A 19,425-nucleotide genomic window follows, 5' to 3' on the forward strand; every position below is an offset into this window, starting at 1 on the left:
GCCAAAGCAACTGCAGAGACGCAAGAGGCCTGGCAGAGACCTGGACACGAGATCACACACGCACAGTGACGCGTGATGCCGTCCAGAGGACAGGTAGCTCGGGGACACTGAAGCGTGGGCACAGGGGAGGAGACACAGGGCTGGAGGAGCCGGAGATCCAAAGGGAGGATTTCAGAAATGAAGGTGTTAGAAAAGCTTTTTCATATAGTTCAAGAGCCCGTGTGTTACAACTATTGAAGCCCGCGCGCCTAGAGCCCATGCTCCGCAACAAGAGAAGCCACCGCGATGAGAAGCCCGCGCACCGCCACGAAGAGTAGCCCCTGCTCACCGCAACTAGAGAAAGCCCGCGCGCAGCAACGAAGACCCAACACAGCCAAAAATAAATAAATAATTTATTTTAAAAGTATTAAAAAAAATAAAGCTGTACTCTTTATACTCCAACCCTATAATTATTTAGCATTTATAGATCATGCCATGATTACTGAGTACTTTATAAACATTTGGCTAAATTTCTCTTTAAAACAGCCATATCCTCAAGTGGGGAGAGAGAATGCCTACAAAACGTCACGAGCGTGTCCTGCCAGGAGTGTGGCGGGCAAGTGGACACACACTGGACAGAGGGTCTACACAGTGGAGGCTCTCTAGCCACGGCCCCCCCCCCCCCCAGTTCCTCCTCACTTCTACCCTTGAGCACCACCAGCCCTTCAGAGAACCCTGCACTCGTCCGGCAGGCCCATCCCCCTGCACTGCAGCCCGTGACGGTGATGCCACAGATGCCACGTTACGTCAGCTCCAGAACGTCCGGAGCTATGCCTACAGATACTTGGGATGCCCCAGCATGTGGCACATGACACCAGAAGTGGGAACCGTGCCAGTCTGCAAGCATTGCTGGCGTCTCTTGGCAGGCGTTACAGGAATGGTCCCTGGAGCAGGCCCCACCTGGCCCTGCCACCCTGACCTCACTCCCTCTGGGTCATCTCTCGGCCCCACAATCCTCATCTTTCATGGGACAGTAACAGCACAGACCTCACAGGCTTGTTTAAGGATTAAAAAAGTTAATTTGTCCTCCTATGTGGGGCACATAACGAAGAGGTTAAGAGTTTAGAATCGTACGAACCTGGGTTCTGTTCCTAGCTCCACCTTTTACAAGCTACTGCTATGAGACAAGGTGGGTAACCTCTCACTAAAACTCAGGTTCTAGATCTTTACCATGGGAGTAACAATATCTTTCTCAGGAATTTTAAGAATGAAATGTAATAAAGTAGGTAACAAACACTCCATCATGCCCAGAACACAGTGTCACCTAAACGCACACTGACCCTCTCCTCCATCCACTGATTCAGGGACAGCAGGTAGGGTGGTGGAGACGGCAGGAACCCACACGTGTTTGCACCTGAGGGTCTCAAAGACCTTCCGTACACACATGGCGCACTCTCCAGGCCCTGCCCTTACAGTGAGGTCCCAGGACCGCGGCAGCATTGCCTGCTCACTGGCGAGTGCCTTAGAAACACACCTGAGATCCTGCGTCTCATGCCCACCCCAGATCTACTGACTCGGAATCTGTATTTCAACAAGCTCCCCAAGTGACTCACATACACATTAAAGTGGAGAATCACTGCTCCAGAGTTCGGCCTCCAAACTAAGACTGCCCACCATTTCTGGTTATGTCACCAGGTCCATGTGACAATCTCCCTAAGCCTCAGTTTCTCTAAGTGTAAACAGGGTCACATGCACTACCACCTCGAGGGGTGGTGTGAGGGTAAAAAGAGAGTTCAGGTAAAGCTTTCAGCAAGAGCCTGGCACATAGTAACAAGTGCTGGCAATTTAGGTTTATATTCAGATAACTTAGGTAGCAGTTTAGCTGTTATGTTATCTCAGGGCATCTTTACAAGATCACTGTGCTGCTCTGGGCAGAACAGGTATTATCACCTTCATTCCCCAGGGAGGCGGGGGCAGGGGGCATTCGGAGGCTCAGGGAGTTCAAGTGATGTGATGTGGATGGAGGCTGGATTTAGCATCTTGAGAGTATGTGGAAGTCCCAGCAGGAGACTAAGGCTGTGCTCACCCCCTCGCCTACAGAACAGTCTGTCTGGGGACATCCTGAACAGAGCCCACTGCTGCAGAGAAGGGCACTTGTCCTGCCCAGCTAACCAAAGCTGCAAACAGTCAGGTGCTGGCGTCTGCCACAGCCAGGTCACCTCAGCTGGACCAGAACCCAGGTTTTCTGACCCTAAAGTCCGCTTGCCCTCACACTCCAGTGCATCTGCCTCTGGCTCGGTCAATCCTGGTGGAAAGAGAAATTCTTTCCCTAAAGGCCTTTATTAGGTGAGATCTCTTACAGTTTAGGTACCTGGAGAGTCTCACTCAGGATCACACCTGAACATGCAGCGTTTATGGTTTCAATAGTTTCAATCAGAGATCGGGACAGATTTTAACCAGAGGTTGTTGGAAGCAGGACATAGGACAGAACGAGAGTATCCACAGACCAGGAATAACTGGGCACGTTGCAGGCCTGCAGGTGAGCCTTTGCCTTTGGTGTGGCCTTGAAGCCAGCAGGGAGCTTCGGGAGTCACGTGGAAGCCCTAGGTGCTTGGAATGAGGTGGAAGCCTTTCCCTGTTCTGAACCACTTTCCAAATTCAATAAAATTGAATTTTAACCCTCATTTGGCCTGTACCCGCACCCCAGCCAATGGACGGGTTTATAAGTACGTTTTTCAGACTGCTTGATGGTTAACTATGAAGTAAAAGGACGAAGAAATCTATGGAGAAAACGGGGAGAAGGGTGATCTTGGGGCGGCCGGAGGCCTGGGATACCCGGGTGGTGACGTTGACCGCGGTGTCGGACTGGCTCCTCCTCTCCGACCGGCCCTCGCGCTGCCTGGGACCCACAGCTGGGCGTTGCTTGTCAGAGGTCATGTCATTCTGCGACTTGGAGAGCTCTAGAAAATCAATACAAGGATGACAGGTGGGAGTGCACAGCTTTGCCAGGACCTGGGGAACCCCTCCTCCGGGATTCCTGTACCCCGAGCTCTGGGGCCAGGAGGAGACTCCCCGACACCGCGCTGGACCCGGGGCACCTGCACAGGACTGAAGGGCTGGATCCTGAACGTGGGTGACTGTGTGTCCCCACGTCTCTGCAGGCGGAGCCACCGTCAGGGCGGGGTTCAAGGGCGACCTCCCGACCCAGGTTACTCTGCATTCAGGGCACACGTCCCGAGTGTCCGGTTGCCCAAATGCAAAGAAGGCAGCCGAACGAACCAGCTGGTTTTTTTAGGGGTTCCTTACAAAGATTGTATAACTGGATACCACATCTTGAGGTGAAAGCAAAACTTGGGGTATCCTTATAACCATTTCGGAAAGCAAACCCTGAAAAGATGACTTAAAATTTTTTTTTGCAGTATAATAGTCTAGAATAAAGATGAGTGAAGGGAAGAGGAAGGACCCACACACGGTGAGAGCCTCTCAACGGTCAGTGCGTCCTTTAAAAAGAGCTTCCTTTTCCCATGAGATCCTTGTCTCCATCTTGAAACTACCTTTAGAGTAGCGCCGTCCAACAGGGAGATAACACAGCTCACATATGTCATTTTAAATATTCTAGTAACCTCACTTTAAAAACTAAAAAGAAACAGGTAAAATTAATTTTAATACTATATTTCATTTAATGCAAAATATCCAATGTATTGTGAAAATATATAATCGATATTAAAAGTATTAATGAAAAATGTCACTCTTTTTTCGACACTAAGTCTCTGGAATTCAATGTGTATTTCACTCCGGCCACATCTCAAGAGCCACGTGTGGTCAGAGGCTACCACATAGGACGGCGCAACTCCAGAGCACCCCTCTGTCTTCTGATCCACCGTGAATCCTCACGCTTTGCTATTTATTACGATCTCCTGCAGGCACTGAGCAGGGGTAAGGCTGTGGATCATCTCTTTTTCTCTAGAGAAGATCCTGCACATGTCCCGCCAAAGCACCCGGGTATTCATCTTTTCCCCCAGGATGTGTCAGAGCCTCTCCTCTCCGAGAGCAGTGCCAACCATGCTGTTCTCAAGTCTACTGTCTGGAATCTTTGGGGCATCCTTCTACACCAGGCAGCTAGAAAGGTCCCAACACACACCAGCCCCTCAGAGCCGTCGCTGGTGCAAATACAGGTGGAGGGGTGAAGGGCCCAGGGCTGTGGCTTTCCCCAGGAGCCAGAGACAGAGAGTGGCCCTTTCCCAGCCAAGGTCACCGGCCAGGCCTTGGCCAGTGGGAACGGCTGGCCTGGACGGTGGTAGAAGAACCCCTGGAGAAGCATCCACTTACTTTTCATGTGGGTGGTAACAGACAGAAACAAATTTTCCACAGACTTATTAAATCCTTTAAACTGACCAAGCTCCTGGAACTAAAACAGAGACAGAAGGAGAGAGAATGAGAGTTATGTCTGATGACCTGTGTTTGCCCTGGCAGCCTCCAGGCCGCCAACCCCCAAACCCTGGCACGTGTGGGCGAGGGTGGGTGTGCGTTCTCGGGTTGTGTGCGGACGTGCGTGTGTGTGTCTGGGGCAGAGGGCACTGTCCTCTCTTTACTCAGCTTCTCTCCTCTGAGTTCTGACACCTGCATTAAAGGCAGGGGCATCACCATGGGGTTGTTGACAAGATAGCAACTACCTCACAGAAATAACAGCTGACACTTCATGGGCTCAAAGACTGCACCAAGTAAAATCCTGCTTCTTTAGCCTCCTTCTCTTAGGACCCCACCCCAGCTCTGCACAGAAGGGACGCCAATACAGGCAGAATGCACGTGACACAAGGGCTGAAGGTGGTACCAGGGACAAGGTAAGCAGACTGAAGCCAAGGGTTAGTTCCACCTCCCAAAACAGAAGAGAGAAGAAAAAGAAAGAGAAACAACAGAAATGGGATCCCTCCCCTCTGCGAGTCTCATCCACCCATCCATTCATCCGTCCACCCACCCACCATCCATCCACCCACCCACCCATCCAACCCAGGAATATGTCTTGAGCACATCTGTGCTTGAGTAACTTCAGAGCACTTAAAATCTCTCTCTAGGAGAAAGTAGAGCAGAATTTTGAAGGTCACTCCGGTGTCTCAGTTTGAAATTGAAAAAAGAATGTATATATTTTCTCTCTCTCACCAGCAGACATGTATATCCTCCTTTGTACAGATATAGTTACTCCCCTTAATACACAGAGTAGTAACAATGAAAACAATCAAGACCATGTGTTTCCACGGCACTTTACAATTTCTAAGTACCAGCAGAGACGTTATTTTGTTAATTTCTCACACCAGCCATTGGGAGGCGAACCAGATGAAAATTATTTCCACCTCCCAGGTGGGAGCCCAGGTAAGTGCCCCATGATCACACAGCTAACTTCCTTGGATGGAAACAGTCCTGGTCTCCTTTATGTTAGCGCCTACAAACCCTCAAAGACACACACGCACACCTCCACAGATACTCCCAGGCCTGCGAATCACACACCTGTGCGTCAACCTATATTTCCTTTCCACCCCCAGAGACCCCTGACACACGGCAGCCCATCCAGAACCCCACGCTCAGGGGCACAGTTAGGGGAGAGAACCAACAAAATGACAAGAGTAAATAGATGGGGATGTGGGGTGCAGGCGAGGACATGGGGTACAGGCAGGAGATGCGTCCACTGACGGTGCGGGGGACGGGGGGATGGTGCCACGGCCCCCAGAGCGTGACGGAAGTGCAGACACCAGGCAGGGCCCAGCACCCCTCAGCCTCCGATCGGTACCCCCATTCTCTCCTTGCCTTATGACCCACTCCAGCCACAGCTGGATCCCTTTGTCATGAGGCTCAAGCTCGCAGGTCCCCTCTCTTCCCCTGCTTCTCTCCCATTTCCCCTCCCCAGGAGGCACACAGAACAGGCACGTTACCCTGCCAGGGCTGCCGCTGCACCAGCTTTCACTGAGAGGGGGTGGAGTAGGAGGAACCACGGAAATTTTGCTGCCGAGGAAAAATACAAGGGTAAGAAAGGAGTTATGAGTCTTAAAATATTAGTCTTAGAAATACACAACATTTGTATTTAACCTATAATTCAAGTTCTCTGTCTTTTTTTTTTTTTTAAACACTGCCTCACTTTTCAGAAGAGGGGTTCAGCAGCCTGCCTGGATCTGCTCTGCACAGGGCCTGATCCCCTGGGGGCTGGGCGTGGGAAATGGGCGTCATGTGGTCTAAGGTCTGGGCATTGCACTCCAACTGTGTGTTGCAGAATAGCTGGGGTGCTCGGGACCGGCTCCGTGGCCCGGCTGCTCTGGAATCCGGACTCCGCACGGGTGCGCCGTGTGGCCCTGAGCTTCCTCTCAGTGAACACCACGCAGCAGAATGCCCCAAATGTCATGGATGTAAAAACTGACCACAAGAGCAATTAGAAGTTTGTGCTAAAAGAAGTGGGGGGGGTGGGGGGATGGAGTAAAAAAATGAAAAAGTCCTGAGATTGGAAAATCTCACCATGAGCAAAAAAAAAAAGCTGCTGGTGGAGAGCTTTCAGTAATACTTTAATAAATTCAGCATAGTCAGGTGTGTGAATTACTGCTAGCTTCAGGATGGCTGGGTATTCAGTCAAGTTACTATCTCTCAGGCCAATATTCAAATCCACCAATGTTTATTCCACAGATGTCTCCAAGGTGTCAAGCACTGGGCAAGATGTTGGCGACATGAATGGTTCATAAAAGCAAGTGCTTGGTTTAGAATCTCACTGGACGTGCCATCAAGAACAATATTTAGTTTCCTTACAAGATTTCAGAATTCAAGAAATAAAATGTTTTGTGAGCAAATCCTACGCTAGCTCCTTCGAGCTTTTCACAAGAATCTGGAAACATCTCTGAATCTTTCTCAGGCACTTTATCATCTTTTTTAAAAAAAGCTACATTCCAAAGCAGTGACATCTGAAAGTCAAGAGATCTGTAAGTTCTTTCAGCACGTCCTTCGGCTCTAGCCCCTGAGGGCCCAGGACGGCCTGTCCTTTGACAACACTCACCTCAGCTTCTGATAAGATTGCAAGAGCTTTGCTCCAGCTGTCTCGTGCTTGCCTGGAAGAGATATCAATAAAGGTCATTTATTACTAAGAATATAACTTAGATGATGCAGATACAGGACGTAATAAATTAAAATTATTTTTCTAATATCACATCTGTGATTAAAAAGTAGGAGACCATTTTGGGGTGCCAGAGATGCTCTAAAATCAGACTGTAGTGATGTACAACTCCATACATTTACCAAAAACCATGAAATTGTACATTTAAATAGATGAATTTTGTGCTACATAAATTATGTTCCACTAAAGCTGCTGTTACACACACACAGACACACGAGTAAGAGACCATACTTGCTGGAAATGACTGCTCTTATTGAAAGTTGATGCTGGATTAGATTTTTAAATTCTGGATAATTTGAAAACCAGTTCACGCTTCTAAGCTTCCATTTGTCCTTTGGAAACATTTCATAATGGAATGACCACATTCCTTTAAACATTCTTTGTTATGGAGATTGAATTAATCTTTTAAAAAATGTAATCTACTTATTTCTAGTTATAGAGGCTAATAATTTCCTAAATAAGACTCCATCTGATATAGTACTCTTTTTGTTTCAAGGCAAGGGGATTTTATGATGTATTAAGACCCCCAAAATAGAATTCTCCAAGTCCGCAGTTCTGTGAACACCATGTTTCCTGGCCCAACGCAAAGGGAGAGGTCAGCCCACTGTCACCCCGACCCCAGCTGGAGGCCAGAAGCGGATTCTGCTGCTCTGGGAAGTTCCCTAGAGGCTCCACAATGCCCAACACAGCCGAGAACCGCCAGACCTGCCATCCTAGGAGGTCAGTGGAGTTCCGGTCTTGTGTGTTCGGAAGGCTTTAATCCATCCCAAAGAAAGACAGGTATTCACGTCTTCTCCGTAAGACAGGAGGAAGGGCGGGGATAATTAAGACAATCAGGAATTACGGGGAGGCCTTTGGGAGGAGGGCATATGGCTCTGATATCAAGTCCAAAACCTTAAAGCCGGGGACAGCTAACCCCTCAGCTGACCTTGAGCTGACACCCACCCCGTCAGGGGTCCTAAATTAGGGGGCTCAGGGAGCACATCGGCCCTGAAATCCTATCTCAGATTTTGAGTCCACCTGCCCGTGTGCATTTTTCTGGGGTTCACAATGGCGGTCACCAAATTCTAACAGGAGTCTCTGAGCCATGTCCCTGCCCCACCACAAAATAATTATTTAACAACAAAGAAGGCCTCACCCGAAGGCTGAGTGCTCAACAGTGCTCAGCTGGTTGTAGAACCAGCTCATAATGGGTGAAATCCTGTATCTGTGGGACCCACAGGAAAGAAAAGAGCCAGACCAGAAGCAAAAAGAGAGCCACCCTAAGTGCACTGGAGTTGCGAAAGCAGAGAAAAACAAGGCAAAGAGAAAGGAAAGAGAGAGACGCCGTTCGTCCAGCCTCTCCCGGGCGAAAATGCAGACTCCAGGGGACAGGGCGCTCGCGAGCCGTGGGCTGTGTCACCGGTGCTGCCGGCCCTTCCCCACTGCCCTGCCACCTCAGCACCTCGTCCTCTCGGCCCTGGACTGTTGCGGTCGCTTCCCAGAGGCACGGCCACCAGCTACAGCCCCTCCCTCCAAGGTGATGCCCTCTCTCCTCCGCTTTCAGTCCTCCAGTGGCTCCCTACTGCCTTAGCCTGCGGTCCCAGCCCCACTAGCATCCCTGGGCCTCCAGCCCTGGGCCCTTGAAGAGCTCCTTACTGCCCTACTTACCCTGGGCGCTCTCCACTTACCCCGCCCCATCTCCCCGGGCTAACTGCCCTTCTACCTCAGGCCCGTACCTCCCTCCTAAACCTCAGCTTAGGCCCTGTCGCATTTCTAAATACCCCTCCTGAGCCCCGGGAGGCCCGGCCCACGCGCAGGTCTCTGCTGCCCCCTGCTGGCTGCACCGGGCCGCACGGCCCTCGGGGTCGACGCATCCCTTCCGCAAAGGCCAGATGGCAAACATTCTAGGCTCTCTGCCTTCTCTGTCCCATGCACTCAACGTTGCGCTTGGGACAGCAGCCACAGACAATGTTAAAGAGTGGGTGTGTCTGTGTTCTGATAGTGGACATCGAAATTTGAATTTCCTGTGTTTTGTGTGTCACAAATATTATTCTTTTGACCATTAAAAAAATGTAAAACTCGTTCTTAGCTCATGGGAAGTGTGAAAACAGGCAGAAGGATCGGTTTGGGCCATGGGACCTAGTTTGCCCCACGTCCTTGCTGCTCCAGGTGTGCATGGCGGCCCTCGGCAGGGCACCGGCGGGGAGCCTGTGAGCAATGCAGAGTCCCAGGCCAACCCTAGCCCTGCAGGGTGGGCCTCTGCTCGCTGAAGGTTGAGGAGCGCCGCCCTGTGGCTCTGTCCCTGTTTATTGCCATTTTGCTTTTTTTTTCTCTTCTGTTCCTCAGCCATTTCTTACCAGAGGCTTCCTTAAAAAGCACTAGATATTTACTTGTTAACATTTTTTTTAAAATGCATGTAACTACTATAAGGAAATGCTCGTGGAAAGACGCCCCCCCGTCCCCCAAGGTCTCCGGACAGGCGGCTGGGGCCCTGCTCTGGCCGCCTTGCTAGGCTTCACAGGGAGCAGCTGTGGGTCAGGGCCCCCAGGATCCTAGGCTGTGGGGCACGTTCAGGGAGGCACAGTGGCATTTATTAGAAGCTAACTGTCCGCCCGGGGCTGTGCGGGGCACTCTGCGTGCATTTGCTCTGTGGTTCGTCACTAGCTGTCATCCCAATTCTGTAAGTGAAACCCGAGGCTCACGGGGAGTGCGCAACGGGTCCTGGGCTCAGCTCTCCCTGCTGCCACCCGCCCCCCGGAGCATACACGAGGTCCGGTCCCCTGCTAGCAACTCACAGCCCAAGCGGCTACAAAAGAAACTTCGACCAGCATAAGACAGCTGCTTAGGGTTGAGCTGTGTCCCCTGTGAAAAGATATGTTGAAGCCCTACCCACAGGCAACTGTGAATGTGACCTTATTTGGAGATAGAGTCTTTGCAGATCAAGTTCAGGGGAGGTCATTAGGGCGGGTCCTGAGCCAAAAGGACTGGTGTCCTTGTAAAAAGGGAAAATTTGGACACAGAGGCAGACAGGCACAGAGGAAGGGTAAGGAGGAGATGGCGGTGTCACAACAGAGGCGGAGACTGGAGTAGTGTGTCCACAAGCCAAGGAACACCAAGGGTCGCTGGGAACCAACAGGAGCTGGAAGAGGCAGCGAGAGATTCTCCCCGAGAGCCCGCAGAGGAAGCATGGTCCCTCTGACAACTTGACTTTGGACTTCCAGCCTCCAGAACTGTGAGACAATACATCTCTGCTGTTCAAAGACACCCAGTTTGCACTTTGTTACAGCAGCCGGGGAAAACTACTACAGAGGTCCCGTGTGATTCGGTCCCTACCGACCTGTCGAGTGCCGCCTGCTGCCACCCCCGTCCCATTTGCAGGTCCAGCTGAAGCTGCACTTCCCAGATGCCCCACACCCACGAGACTGCACCTCTTCCACACCACTTGCTCTGTCCTTCTAGTGGTTTATTCTCCAGATTCTGGGCCTGTCCTCACCAGGCTGGTCTCGTCGTGGTTACCATGCACACTTGCTGTGAAATTCCTCTGACTGCACTGTAATCATTGGCATGTATGTCTGCCTCCCCCACTAGACGGTGAAAACTTTGAGGACACGGGCTTTGTCTTATGCATCTCAGTGTCCCCAGCACCCAGCAGAGGGCTTGCCATGCAGAGGTCGTTACAATAAATGACAACAATAGAAACCAACACTATTTTAACAATAAGCGTGACATCATTTAATAAGCCGTACCAAATATGTATGAAACAAGGTCATCATTTTTTCACCACTTGACCTAATTTCATCCATTTGTTCACATTAATTGCATGTAATACACACGGGCTCTTTACAGAGACAAGGATAAGGGGACACAACCTCTGCTCATAAGCAGGAGCTTATGATGCTGTAAGCATCCCCATGAACCACAGGACGGAGGAGAGGCTTCTAGATCAAAAACCAACCTGCAACTGGCACAAGCACATCTGTGGCATCATTATACATCTAAGTACTACTGTATATACTGTATCTACTTCTGTATCTACTTCTCCATCTAAAAACAATAGTGATAAGGCAACATATTTCAGGTGTTCATAAAAAGTCCTCTAGAATGGATGCCCATCTTGCGCCAGGCTCCACTGTGACACTGGCCGAGAACACCAGCTGCCTACCAGCCAGCGCCCTGGGCCTCAGGTCCTGCCACAGACGCCATGCCCTGTCACCCCGATACTTCTCTCTGGGGTGACATGGTTCCCAGGAAAGAGGGCACAGGGCAGACGCCCTGGAATGCCCCAGTGCAACTCTGTCAACCAGCCACATCACGTGGTCAGAGGTGACTGAGGGGCCTCACATCCTGAGCCGTGGGATCTGTGTAGCTTAGTCTTTTTCCAAGACATGATCGTTAACTTCCCCCCTACACTGTAAGGCCCCACAGAAGCCCTTCACTACGGAAAGTCACGGACACCCAGGGAGCCATGTGGGACAGTTGTGGAGCGAACAGACAGGGCCAACAAGCGGAAGGGTGGCCTGGCCCAGAGCCGCCTCTCTGCTGGGGCCCATGGAGTGGGAGAGAAGCATCCTTCGTAGGGAACCATACCGTGCAGTTCCAGGTGTGACCCAAAGCAAAGCGCAGGTAGGTCTACCCACACAGAGCCTCCCTGGGAACTATACAAATACACTCCTACATCAAGATACTTTGTCCACCCCTAAGAGTTGGTTGTAATATATGGATTTTGTTAGAACAACACATTTTGCTGCATCTTCCAGAAAAATCATCACAATAAACACACAAACCTAGGATTGTCTATGATGTGAACAGTAGCCCCTCAGATGTGGCTCCCTTGTACAGTGCCCAACCTGCACAACTGTATGCAACAGTCCTGAGGGTTGGCCCACACTGGAGCTTAAGCACCCTCCAAATGCTAGAAAAAGGTGACTAAAACCAGAGGTTCGGTGTGTGTGTGTGTGTTGGCACGGGGGTGGGTATTGGACAATTATAATCTGTTTCAGGACTTTTTTCTTTCATAGGAAAGAAAAGGTCTCTAGGACAATAAAGTTTTAAACCAGTCTTTGGCTCACTTACGCAAAGTGGAAAAATCTCTCAAAAAAATTGACCTAAAAAATCCCTCAGAATGTGAAGAATCTTGATATCCTGTCATAAATGGTTTCAGAGCTGGATTCCAGAGGCTTTTTAGGTATACGTTAGCCCTTATAGAAGTTTCAGCTTAGATAGCACTGGGGCCAAGACATCATTCCAGGATGAAAGGAGATACAGTGCACAACTGTGAGTCAGCCACCAATGCCTTCCAGAAGAACTGAAATTAATAACAGATTTATAATCCTGTTGGCAGAAAGTGTATCTCATCCAGTGTCCTTCTGCCACTAGACATTACTCTTGGGCTTAGCTGCAAGAAAGAAAAATAGTTTTTCCCTTTAATTAAGCTCCCTGTATTCTATCAGCAGAAATTCTGGATGGCTTCTGTGTTAATAACAATCCTCAAGATCTGGGCAGTAACTCTTCCACAAAGAGACACTTAAGGTTGAAGGTAACTGCCCAGGCTTGGTGCGAACCTGGGGATAATTGGGTATAAACTTCCTTTCCACAGCCTTTAATCTTCTCTAAAAATTGAATGTGGGTTTTAAGAGTTCTCTATCCTAAAGATTCTAGATATTAATCCCTTATCAGATATGCGATTTCCAAATGTTTTCTCCCATTTCATGGGTTGACTTTTTCTCTGTTGATAATATCCTTTGATGCACAAAAGTTTTTCATTTTGATGAAGTCCACTTTATCTATTTCTTTCTTCTGTTGCCTGTGCCTTTGGTATCATATCTGAGACATCACTGTCCTCTCAGACTTCAGACAATACTACAAAGCTACAATAATCAAAACAGCATGATATTAGCACAAAAACAGACATATGGATCAATGGAACAGAATAGAGAGCCTGGAAATAAACCCACGCACCTACGGTCAATTAATCTTTGATAAAGGTGGCAAGAATATACAATGGAGAAAAGACAGTCTCTTCAGCAAGTTGTGTTGGGAAAGTTGGACAGCCACATGTGAATCAACGAAGTTAGAACACTCCCTCACACCATACACAAAAATAAACTCAAAATGGCTTAAAAAGACTTACATACAAGACATGACACAACAGAACTCCTAGAAGAGAACATAGGAAAATATTCTCTGACATAAGTCGTAGCAATGTTTTCTTAGGTCAGTCTCCTAAGGCAACAGAAATAAAAGCAAAAATAAGCAAATGGGACCTTGTCAAACTTGGTTTTTGCACAGCAAAGGAAGCCATAAACAAAAGACAACCCACAGACTGGGAGAAAATATTCGCAAACAATGAGACCGACAAGGGCTTAGTTTCCAAAATATATCAACAGTTCATACAACAATATCAAAAAAAAACAATCCAATGAAAAAATGGGCAAAAGACCTAAACAGACGTTTTTTCCAAAGAAGATACACAAATGGCCAATAGGCACAAGAAAAAATGCTCAACATCACTAATTATTAGAGAAATATAAATCAAAACTACAATGAGGTATCACCTCACACTGGTCAGAATGGCCATCATCAAAAAGTCTACAGATAATAAATGCTGGAGAGGGTATGGAGAAAAGGGAACCCTCTTGCACTGCTGGTGGGAATGTAAATTGATACAGCCACTATGGAGAACAGTATGGAGGTTCCTTAAAAAACTAAAAATAGAATTACCATAGGACCCAGCAATCCCACTACTGGGCATATATCCAGAGAAAACGTTAATTCAAAAAGATACATGCGGATATACTTAAAGTCATGAAGGAGAAAAACCTACAACCAAGGTTACTCTACCCAGCAAGGATCTCATTCAGATTTGATGGAGAAATTAAAACCTTTACAGACAAGCAAAAGCTGAGAGAGTTCAGCACCACCAAACCAGCTTTACAACAAATGCTAAAGGAACTTCTCTAGGCAAGAAACACAAGAGAAGGAAAACACCTACAATAACAAACCCAAAATATTTAAGAAAATGGGAATAGGAACATACATATCGATAATTACCTTAAATGTAAATGGATTAAATGCTCCCACCAAAAGACACAGACTGGCTGAATGGATACAAAAACAAGACCCAAATATATGCTGTCTACAAGAGATCCACTTCAGACCTAGAGACACTTACAGACTGAAAGTGAGGGGATGGAAAAAGATATTCCATGCAAATGGAAATCAAAAGAAAGCTGGAGTAGCAATTCTCATATCAGACAAAATAGACTTTAAAATAAAGACTATTACAAGACACAAAGAAGGACACTATATAATGATCAAGGGATCGATCCAAGAGGAAGATATAACAATTGTAAATATTTATGCACCCAACATAGGAGCACCTCAATACATAAGGCAAATACTAACAGCCATAAAAGGGGAAATTGACAGTAACACAATCATAGTAGGGGACTTTAACACCCCACTTTCACCAATGGACAGATCATCCAAAATGAAAATAAATAAAGAAACACAAGCTTTAAATGATACATTAAACAAGATGGACTTAATTGATATTTATAGGACATTCCACCCCAAAACAACAGAATACACATTTTTCTCAAGTGCTCATGGAACATTCTCCAGGATAGATCATATCTTGGGTCACAAATCAAGCCTTGGTAAATTTAAGAAAATTGAAATCGTATCAAGTATCTTTTCCGACCACAATGCTATGAGACTAGATATCAATTACAGGAAAAGATCTGTAAAAAATACAAACACATGGAGGCTACACAATACACTACTTAATAACGAAGTGATCACTGAAGAAATCAAAGGGGAAATCAAAAAATACCTAGAAACAAATGACAATGGAGACACAACGACCCAAAACCTATGGGATGCAGCAAAAGCAGTGCTAAGAAGGAATTTTATAGCAATACAAGCCTACCTCAAGAAACAGGAAACATCTCGAATAAACAACCTAACCTTGCACCTAAAGCAATTAGAGAAAGAAGAGCAAAAAAACCCCAAAGCTAGCAGAAGGAAAGAAATCATAAAGATCAGATCAGAAATAAATGAAAAAGAAATGAAGGAAACAATAGCAAAAAATCAATGAAACTAAGAGCTGGTTCTTTGAGAAGATAAACAAAATTGATAAACCATTAGCCAGACTCATCAAGAGAAAAAGGGAAAAGACTCAAATCAATAGAATTAGAAATGAAAAAGGAGAAGTAACCACTGACACTGCAGAAATACAAACGATCATGAGAGATTACTACAAGCAACTCTATGCCAATAAAATGGACAACCTGGAAGAAATGGACAGATTCTTAGAAATGCACAACCTACCGAGACCGAACCAGGAAGAAATAGAAAATATGAACAGACCAATCACAAGCACTGAAATTGAAACTGTGATTAAAAATCTTCCAACAAACAAAAGCCCAGGACCAGACGGCTTCACAGGCAAATTCTATCAAACATTTAGAGAAGAGCTAACACCTATCCTTCTCAAAGTCTTCCAAAATATAGCAGAGGGAGGAACACTCCCAAACTCATTCTACGAGGCCACCATCACCCTGATACCAAAACCAGACAAAGATGTCACAAAGAAAGAAAACTACAGGCCAATATCACTGATGAACATAGATGCAAAAATCCTCAACAAAATACTAGCAAACAGAATCCAACAGCACATTAAAAGGATCATACACCATGATCAAGTGGGGTTTATCCCAGGAATGCAAGGATTCTTCAATATACGCAAATCAATCAACGTGATACATCATATTAACAAATTGAAGGAGAAAAACCATATGATCATCCCAATAGATGCAGAGAAAGCTTTCGACAAAATTCAACACCCATTTATGATAAAAGCCCTGCAGAAAGTAGGCATAGAGGGAACTTTCCTCAACATAATAAAGGCCATATATGACAAACCCACAGCCAACATTGTCCTCAATGGTGAAAAACTGAAACCATTTCCACTAAGATCAGGAACAAGACAAGGTTGCCCACTCTCACCGCTATTATTCAACATAGTTTTGGAAGTTCTAGCCACAGCAATCAGAGAAGACAAAGAAATAAAAGGAATCCAAATCGGAAAAGAAGAAGTAAAGCTGTCACTGTTTGCAGATGACATGATACTATACATAGAGAATCCTAAAACTGCTACCAGAAAACTACTAGAGCTAATCAATGAATTTGGTAAAGTAGCAGGATACAAAATTAATGCACAGAAATCTCTTGCATTTCTATACACTAATGATGAAAAATCTGAAAGTGAAATTAAGAAAACACTCCCGTTTACCATTGCAACAAAAAGAATAAAATATCTAGGAATAAACCTACCTAAGGAGACAAAAGACCTGTATGCAGAAAATTATAGGACACTGATGAAAGAAATTAAAGATGATACAAATAGATGGAGAGATATACCATGTTCTTGGATTGGAAGAATCAACATTGTGAAAATGACTCTACTACCCAAAGCAATCTACAGATTCAATGCAATCCCTATCAAACTACCACAGGCATTTTTCACAGAACTAGAACAAAAAATTTCACAATTTGTATGGAGACACAAAAGACCCCGAATAGCCAAAGCAATCTTGAGAATGAAAAATGGAGCTGGAGGAATCAGGCTCCCTGACTTCAGACTATATTACAAAGCTACGGTAATCAAGACAGTTTGGTACTGGCACAAAAACAGAAATATAGATCAATGGAACAGGATAGAAAGCCCAGAGATAAACCCACGTACATATGGTCACCTTATCTTTGATAAAGGAGGCAAGCATATACAGTGGAGAAAAGACAGTCTCTTCAATAAGTGGTGCTGGGAAAACAGGACAGCTACATGTAATTAGAACACTCCCTAACACCATACACAAAAATAAACTCAAAATGGATTAAAGACTTAAGTGTAAAGCCAGACACTATCAAACTCTTAGAGGAAAACATAGGCAGAACACTCTATGACATTAATCACAGCAAGATCCTTTTTGACCCACCTCCTAGAGAAATGGAAATAAAAACACAAATAAACAAATGGGACCTAATGAAACTTAAAAGCTTTTGCACAGCAAAGGAAACCATAAACAAGACCAGAAGACAACCCTCAGAATGGGAGAAAATATTTGCAAATGAAGCAACTGACAAAGGATTAATCTCCAAGATTTACAAGCAGCTCATGCAGCTCAATAACAAAAAAACAAACAACCCAATCCAAAAATGGGCAGAAGACCTAAACAGATATTTCTCCAAAGAAGATATACAGATGGCCAACAGACACATGAAAGAATGCTCAACATCATTAATCATTAGAGAAATGCAAATCAAAACTACAATGAGGTATCATCTCACACCGGTCAGAATGGCCATCATCAAAAAATCTACAAACAATAAATGCTGGAGAGGGTGTGGAGAAAAGGGAACACTCTTGCACTGTTGGTTGGAATGTAAATTGATACAGCCACTATGGAGAACAGTATGGAGGTTCCTTAAAAAACTAAAAATAGAACTACCATACGACCCAGCAATCCCACTACTGGGCATATACCCTGAGAAAACCATAATTCAAAAAGAGTCATGTACCAAAATGTTCATTGCAGCTCTATTTACAATAGCCTGGACATGGAAGCAACCTAAGTGTCCATCATCGGATGAATGGATAAAGAAGATGTGGCACATATATACAATGGAATATTACTCAGCCATAAAAAGAAATGAAATGGAGGTATTTGTAATGAGGTGGATGGAGTTAGAGTCTGTCATACGGAGTGAAGTAAGTCAGAAAGAGAAAAACAAATACAGTATGCTAACACATATATATGGAATCTAAGGGAAAAAAAAAAAAGGTCATGAAGAACCTAGTGGCAAGATGGGAATAAAGACACAGACCTACTAAAGAATGGACTTGAGGATATGGGGAGGGGGAGAGTTGAGATGTGACAGGGTGAGAGAGTGTCATGGACATATATACACTACCAAATGTAAAATAGATAGCTAGTGGGAAGCAGCCACATAGCACAGGGAGATCAGCTCGGTGCTTTGTGACCACCTGGGGGGGTGGGATGGGGAGGGTGGGAGGGAGGGGGATGCGGGAGGGAGGAGATATGGGGATATATGTATATGTATAGATGATTTACTTTGTTATAAAGCAGAAACTAACACACCATTGTTAAGCAATTATACTTCAATAAAGATGTTTAAAAAACAAAACAAAACAAAAAGATACATGCATCCCAATGTTCATAGCAGCACTATTCACAATAGCCAAGACATGGAAACAACTTAAGTGTCCACTGACAGATGAACAGATAAAGGAGATGCGGTACATGTATACAATGGAGTATTACTCAGCCATTAAAAAAGAATGAAATAATGCCATTTGCAGCAATGTGGATGGACCTAGAGATTGTCATACTAAGTGAAGTAAGTCAGAAAGAGAAAATGAATAACATGTTATCACTTATACGTGGAATCTTTTTTCTCAATTACAAATGACCTCATTTTCAAAACAGAAACAGATTCACAGACACAGAAAACAAACTTATGGTTACCAAAGGGGAAAGGGGGGTAGGGAGGGATAAACTAGGAGTTTGGGATTAACAGATACACACTACTATATATAAAATAGATAAACAACAAGGACCTACTGTACAGCACAGGGAAGTATATTCAATATCTTATGATAACCTATAATGGAAAAGAATTTGAAAAGAATTATATATACGTATATATATGAAACTGAATATATACATGAAACTGAATCACTTTGTCATACACCTGAAACTAACACAACATTGTAAATCAACTATACTTCAATTAAGAAAAAAGAAAATCATTGTCAAAGCCAATGTCTTCTTTCCCCCTGTTTTAAGAGTTTTATAGTTTTAGGTCTTATTTTTAGGCCTTTGATCCTTTGAGTTAACTTTTGTTTACGGTGTTAGGTAAGAGTCTAACTTCATTCTTTTACACATACACATCTGGTTTTCCCAGCATCCTTTATTGAAAAGGCTGTCCTTTCCCCATTGAATGATATTGGCACCCTTGTCAAAAATCACTTGACTATACAACACAGGGAATATAGCCAACATTTTATAATAACTATAAATGGAGTATAACCTTTGAAAATTGTGAATCACTATGTTGTACACCTGTAACTTATATAATATTGTACATCAACTATACTTCGATTAAAAAAAGAAGTCACTTAATCGTATGTGCAAGAGTTTTTTTCTGGGATCTCTATTCTATTCCATTGGTCTACATGTCTGTCCTTATGCCAGGGCCTCACTCTTTGGATTACTGTGGCTTTGTAGTATGTTTTG

The 19,425-nt window shown here is 45.3% G+C and overlaps 1 protein-coding gene across 3 annotated transcripts in view; it reads right to left on the minus strand.

Annotated features, from left to right (window-relative positions):
• The window catches only part of SYTL3 (synaptotagmin like 3), a 97,116-nt gene that overhangs the window by 29,460 nt on the left and 48,231 nt on the right, over positions 1–19,425 (minus strand). For all 3 annotated transcript variants that reach the window (XM_082404549.1, XM_082404548.1, XM_082404550.1), the window contains 4 exons: positions 7,007–7,058; positions 5,904–5,973; positions 4,309–4,387; positions 2,815–2,939 (listed from right to left, as the gene is read on the minus strand). In XM_082404549.1, coding sequence (XP_082260675.1) covers positions 2,815–2,939; positions 4,309–4,387; positions 5,904–5,973; positions 7,007–7,058 — 326 coding nt within the window. The remainder of the gene's footprint in view (positions 1–2,814; positions 2,940–4,308; positions 4,388–5,903; positions 5,974–7,006; positions 7,059–19,425) is intronic.

Source organism: Balaenoptera borealis, assembly GCF_965194805.1.
Source record: "Balaenoptera borealis genome assembly, chromosome: 9".
NCBI classification, from domain to species: Eukaryota; Metazoa; Chordata; class Mammalia; order Artiodactyla; family Balaenopteridae; genus Balaenoptera; species Balaenoptera borealis.